The following is a 6,615-nucleotide window of genomic DNA, read 5'->3' as shown; positions in this document are numbered from 1 at the left end:
GACTAACACAGGTGCCATCTTCTTCACTTTTCTTTCTCTGAGATTGTATCGACTGCTTTTTCTTGGAACTGTTTGTTCTTTTAAATCTTGTTCTCTAATCTTCAAGTTCTGCAACTGTTCTGTCAAATATTGTTGTTGTTCTTCTTCAGTTACAGCATTCTGAATTTCTTCGCGACACTTACTTTTCACTTTCTTAATCTCCTTCAACATCTTTCTTGACTTTCTGACTTCAAAGGACTCTGCATCAGAATCTTGATCTTCCGCTGTCTCATCACTACTGTCAGAACTTTCCTCACTTGAACTGCTTGAGTCTTCACGTTTCTTGAAACTTCTTTTACCTCGTGCCTCAAGTTTCCCCAACATTTCTTTGATCTTTGCTCCATAACCTCCTCTCTTTGTTTCTTCTTCACTAAAAGAGTCAGACGTTGTCATGGCACGTTTCTGAGATTTAGATTTCTTCTTAGTGTGTGGTGTCAGCACAATGGTGGTCCGAGAGTCACCTGTTTCCACCACGTTTTGCTGATCATCTTCCACCGAGTAACGTCCTTGTTGATCAATGATGGGCAACTGAGGATAAATGGTTCTTACTTCTTTATAAGATGGTGGTTGAATGCTTATCTTCGACTCTGGAAATGGTTCACACACAGAAACACACATTTAGGACAGACAAACACACAGGCCTGCACTCCCTTGCTTGAACAGAACTTAAAAAAAAAAAAAAAAAAACATGACATGTCTCCCTTTAAACTTCCAGTAATTAGACGAAGCTTCCACCACCCAATCCTTCCATTACCTCCCCGGCCTATTTCATCGGAATTAAACAGATCTTAGGCCTCAAAGATACTGCAACCGGGTACTTTTATCCGGGCGAGATAACAAAGGATCAGGCTGAACGGCCTCGTACAACCACGCCCTACCAGTAGCTAACAGGTGGCACAGACATCTCTGTGGCCGACCCGGTCCACAAGCCACGGAGGTGCGGCTAAACACAATACGAGAGATGCATCTCAACATTTTTACGTCAACAGTACGCGTACTTTACACATAAACCGCCAGAGAACACACACTTAACTCTGCGGCGGGCGACACGTCATAAAAAAAAACGAATAAATTAGCAAGGTTTGAATACACAAAAACAAAACAGACAGAACTCCAGAAATTAGACGGAGCCCATCGCTGTTACCACCGACAAACCTCAAAAGAACCGCACTGAGTCTCTAAGGCATAAAATCAAAGAAAACAGAGATAATTACGGCCATAAAAACCTCTGCTAATTCAATATTACCCTTTAAGACTGAACAGGCCTGGTTCGTGACGCCATTTTATGTCGAGTCCGTCCCGGTTCAGTTTTGGCTTGTCAGCGGCTGTTTCCCTCCGTCTCTCCCCGTCTGGTGCTGCTCTCCTGGGTTGATGGAAAACCAGAGAGGACGTCCTCCTGCAAACTTGTTGACTGTTAAAAAACTCTTAAAAAATGACGCTATCTCAGCTCTGGACAAGGTTTTATTAGCGAGAGAGAAGGGAACATGTCATCACAGCGAGATGGTAAAATGGACTCTGCACAAAGGGCGCGCTCACGCTCGGAGGCGCGCTCACATTCTTAAAGGCACAGTACACCACAGCCTAAACAAAACTGAGTGACGTTCTGACGTCTGACRTAAAAGGTAACACCTCTGGGGTGTAACCATGAAGAGATGTACATTATAAGCTCAATTCATTATTATAGTAGAAAGAAGTTGTCAGTGTTTTTGCAGAGCGTCTGCTCAGAGCAGAGCTCCCGTGTTTGTTTTGGTTTGGCCCAAGGTTGTACGCTGAGGCCTGTGCTGCTGAGAGCTGAATGAACCTGATTGGAGTCAGAGGACTGAAAATAAAGTTTTTAACAAGAAATCCAGCTGAATCCTGTTTATTCGGACATACCATATTAAAACACGTATTTCTTACGCCAGCATATGCAGCTTAAAACTGGGCAACAGTCTCCTTCTGGATGTATTCTTCTTGTTCTCCTGCCCTTCTTTGTATTAACTGTGTGCAATTTAATTGTTTTTTGTGATGTAGCAAAAGACAACAGTTTTAGAGTCATGGACGATTGGCATCAAACACTCTCCCCAACTGCCTCGGCCAGCGCTTTGTGTCTGAGATACTTCTCCAGGCAGTAGATAGCAACAGGATCGGTCTCGGTGTCGAACTTATTGGCAAAAAGATGGAGATGCTCAAGCAGCCACTGTAGGTCACCAGCTCCATATACACAGACCGCTCTGACATGGTTTCCTTGACACTTTGGGTACACTGCCGACTCTGAATCCTGTGAGCCTTCGTGATTCTCCCACTTCACCAGCCGTGCAAGAGCGTTAATATCCGTTTGGTCGTATTTACGGTTGGGCCACTTAGAACCAGGAACACCAGGGATACGTTGAATGGTAGCCCACAGAAACTCGTCAGGACTGTAGGTGTCTTTGAACCAATTAATGAGCATTTCTATTCTGGTGTCTTCCAACACGCTGCGGACAAATCCTCGAGAAACCACGATGTAGGCACCTCCTGACTTAATGGGAAGGTTAAATGGAGCTGGATTCTTCAAAGTTTTTGTCGTCTGAAACAAAATGTAAAGTTATTGTAATGGGAAATCATTCAAGACACATGTAAAAAAATGTTTTAAAACAAAAGTTTTATCAAGATGGTTGTAATGAATATACAGGTCCTTCTCAAAAAATTAGCATACTGTGATAAAGTTATTTTTTTTCTGTAATGTACTGATAAACATTAAACTTTCATACATTTTAGATTCATTGCACACCAACTGAAGTAGTTCAAGCCTTTTATTGTTTTAAAATTGATGATTTTGGCAAAAAAGTAAAGAAAAACCAAATATCCCTATCTCAAAAAAATAGCATATTTCATCCAACCAATAAAAGAAAAGTGTTTTTAATACAAAAAAGTCAACCTTCAAATAATTATGTTCAGTTATGCACTCAATCCTTGGTAGGGAATCCTTTTGCAGAAATGACTGCTTCACTGCGGCGTGTCATGGAGGCAATCAGCCTGTGGCAGTGCAGAGGTGTTATGGAGGCCCAGGATGCTTCGATAGCAGCCTTAAGCTCATCCAGAGTGTTGGGTCTTGTGTCTTTAGCTCATCCAGAGTGTTGGGTCTTGTGTCTCTCAACTTTCTCTTCACAATATCCTACAGATTCTCTCTGGGGTTCAGGTCAGGAAAGTTGGCAGGCCAATTGAGCACAGTAATACCATGGTCAGTAAACCATTTACCAGTGGTTTTGGCACTGTGAGCAGGTGCCAGGTCGTGCTGAAAAGTGAAATCTGTAAATGGCAGCAGATGGAAGCATGAAGTGCTCCAAAATCAGAAAGCTAGCTGTATTGACCCTGCCCTTGATAAAACACAGTGGACCAACACCAGCAGGTGACATGGCACCCCAGACCATCACTGACTGTGGGTACTTGACACTGGACTTCAGGCATTTTGGCATTTCCTTCTCCCCAGTCTTCCTCCAGACTCTGGATCCTTGATTTCCGAATGACGTGCAAAATTTGCTTTCATCCGAAAAAAGTTCTTTGGACCACTGAGCAACAGTCCAGTGCTGCTTCTCTGTAGCCCAGGTCAGGCGCATCTGCTGCTGTTTCTGGTTCAAAAGTGGCTTGACCTGGGGAACGAGGCCTGTAGCCCATTTCCTGCACATGCCTGTGCACGGTAGCTCTGGAAGTTTGTACTCCAGACTCAGTCCACTGCTTCTGCAGGTCCCCCAATGTCTGGAATCGGCCCTCCACAATCTTCCTCAGGGTCCGGTCACCTCTTCTCATTGTGCAGCGTTTTCTGCCACACTTTTTCCTTCCCACAGACTTCACACTGAGGTGCCTTGATACAGCACTCTGGGAACAGCCTATTCATTCAGAAATGTCTTTCTGTTTCTTACCCTCTGGCTTGAGGGTGTCAATGATGGCCTTCTGAACAGCAGTCAGGTCAGTAGTCTTACCCATGATTGTGGTTTTGAGTAATGAACAAGCCTGGGAGTTTTTTAAAGCCTCARGAATCTTTTACAGGTGTTTAGAGTTAATTCATTGATTCAGACGATTAGGTTAATAAGTCATTTAGAGAAACTTTTCATATGATGTGCTAATTTTTTGAGATAGGGATTTTTGGTTTTTCTTTACTTTTTTGCCAAAATCATCAATTTTAAAACAACAAAAGGCTTGAACTACTTCAGTTGGTGTGCAATGAATCTTAAAATATATGAAAGTTTACTATTTAATCAGTACATTACAGAAAATAATGAACTTTATCACAATATGATAATTTTTTGAGAAGGACCTGTACTTTTCAAAAGTACCTTAACGTCCCCATTGATTATTTCATGAACATATGATATCCTCCACTTCTTGTCTGCAGGTACGGTTTCTGACTCCAAGCTGTTACTGCCCCTCATTGAACGCAGCATTCTCACCATTTCCAAGTTGGTTTTCAGGGGGAAGTCCTGACCACAAAGGTTGATGAAGTATTTCCACTTTTTACTGGCAGAATATAGATCAGCCATACAGTTCAGGTCAGCTTGTACACGAGGCCAGCCGGCGTAGACCACCTCCACAGCCTGACTGACCAGGAAGACGTTGGGAAAACAGGAAGTAATGGCCTGGATGGCAGCGGTTACGGAGGGCTTTGCTTTTTTATCCACGTGGACGCAGTAAATATTTTGTGGGGCATAGATCGCTCGAAGAAGTCGCTCAAAGTTCTGCACCTAAGGTTTGTAAATAAATAAATAAAAATAATTTATTGCTTCATGTATTGTATATCTTTGAAAGAGAGCCTAAAACATAAACAAACAAATGAAGCAGCAAACTTTAAGGCCTGAACATTTTGCAACACAATAAGTATTTTAAACATTTTCATAAGTCTTAGGGCCCACTTTGAATCTGAACAGTTTTTCAAACAGGTGAACTCCTACAAGATGTGCAATGTGATAATCTGAGTAATATTTATTGACTAAAAGGTTGAGCATCCAGATTGTTGCAAATTAAACTGCCTGTTTTGAAAGGCAGTGCTGGCAGTACAGGCACAGTACTGGGCCCAGGGTTTGGCTCCATTTGGGCCTGGATACAAACAGATCTGTAGAATAGTTATATTTWCTACGGTAGAAAGTTGACCCATTAGTTGCAACTGGCCCTCAAGATCATTTAGACTACAGTGAGTTGACATGTGAACAGATTTGACAGCTTCATTGAGAAAAAAAATTGAAGAAAGACTGAACCAAAGATCTGCCTCAGGAGGGGTCCATCATGCAGATGCAGGAGATTACTGATGTGTCTGGTGACTTTACATCACCGTTTAGACCAGTGTTTTTCAACCCTGGTCTTCAAGGTACACTGTCCTGCATGTTTTCGATGTTTCTCTGCTTCAACACAGCTGATTTCAGTTAGTAACTGATTTGCAGGCTTTTGTTGAACTGCAATCTTCTGAATCAGGTGTGTGAGAGCAGAGAAACCTCTAAAACATGCAGGGCAGTGTGCCTTGAGTTCTAGGTTTGGGAAACACTGGTTTAGACCATGTGTGGGCAATCCTGGTCCACTGTCTCTGCTCAAACACACTGGATTTGAATAAATGGATGATTATCAGGCTTCTGCAGTATAGAAAACTGAAACTGACAACTAGAAATAAAAGCAGAACTATATAAATGGACCAATAAATAAATACACTTGAATGCAACAATTAAATTTAAAAGGAAAGCTTTACCTCAGGTTTTTTTTTATTAAATTGACCATCATATTTATTTTTCCATCTTAGTTCCAACAAATTATATATTTTAGCACATAATTTACATTTTACTGTTTTTAAAAATATATACATTTTAAATAAAGTTTTCCTTTTTGAATTATATTGGTTCATTTTAAGTGTATTTATTTATTGATCCATTTATACATTTCTGCTTTTATTTCTAATTATGTCAGTTTCGGTCCTCCATACTGCAGAATTTGGAAGAGGTAATTCAGTGTCTGAATCAGGTGTAATGGATCAGGGGGGAAAAGTAAAACATGTAGGGCCACGGCCCTTGAGGACCAGGATTGCCCAGCCCTGGTTTGGACCAGTGTTTTTCAACCCTGGTCTTCAAGACACACATTGTTCTGCATGTTTTAGATGTTTCCCTGCTTCAACACAGCTGATTTCAATTGATTACTGATWGGCAGGCTTTTGTTGAACTGCAATCATCTCAATCAGCAAGAGCAAGGAAACCTCTAAAACATGCAGGGCATATCACCTAACTTGGGGGAGGCCATATCCAGTATGGTGAGGTTACACCAGTCTGGTAGGTGGAAAAGCCTGTCTGACAGTACACAAGAATCTGGGCAGTTGCTGCTCTTCCAATAACTGCAGGACCTGGAGAAAGAATGGTCAAAAAATATATAATTTTGAGGCAAGTTTTAAAGACAGATTGAAGCGGGATCTGCCCAGAGTAACTTGTCTGTTGGATCTGCCAATCATTTCTACTGTTTTACAGATGGACCTTCTGAAGGGGTCAGTGGGTGCTGATTTTGAGTGAGTGAGTGAGTGAGTGAGTGAGTGAGTGAGTGAGTGAGTGAGTGAGTGAGTGAGTGAGTGAGTGAGTGAGTGAGTGAGTG

General features: G+C 41.8%; 1 protein-coding gene across 2 annotated transcripts in view; it reads right to left on the bottom strand.

The window, feature by feature from the left end:
* Positions 1 to 1,904: 1,904 nt before the first annotated feature.
* The window catches only part of LOC106523800 (beta-1,3-galactosyl-O-glycosyl-glycoprotein beta-1,6-N-acetylglucosaminyltransferase), a 7,926-nt gene continuing 3,215 nt past the window's right edge, over positions 1,905 to 6,615 (bottom strand). For both annotated transcript variants that reach the window (XM_014017355.1, XM_014017356.1), the window contains 2 exons: positions 4,335 to 4,739; positions 1,905 to 2,587 (listed from right to left, as the gene is read on the bottom strand). In XM_014017355.1, coding sequence (XP_013872809.1) covers positions 2,090 to 2,587; positions 4,335 to 4,739 — 903 coding nt within the window. In that variant the 3' untranslated portion in view covers positions 1,905 to 2,089. The remainder of the gene's footprint in view (positions 2,588 to 4,334; positions 4,740 to 6,615) is intronic.

The sequence above is a fragment of the Austrofundulus limnaeus genome, unplaced genomic scaffold (assembly GCF_001266775.1).
Source record: "Austrofundulus limnaeus strain Quisiro unplaced genomic scaffold, Austrofundulus_limnaeus-1.0 Scaffold166, whole genome shotgun sequence".
NCBI lineage: Eukaryota > Metazoa > Chordata > Actinopteri > Cyprinodontiformes > Rivulidae > Austrofundulus > Austrofundulus limnaeus.
The sequence above is the reverse complement of the archived record's forward strand: the minus strand, read 5'-3'. Positions and strand labels throughout refer to the sequence as shown.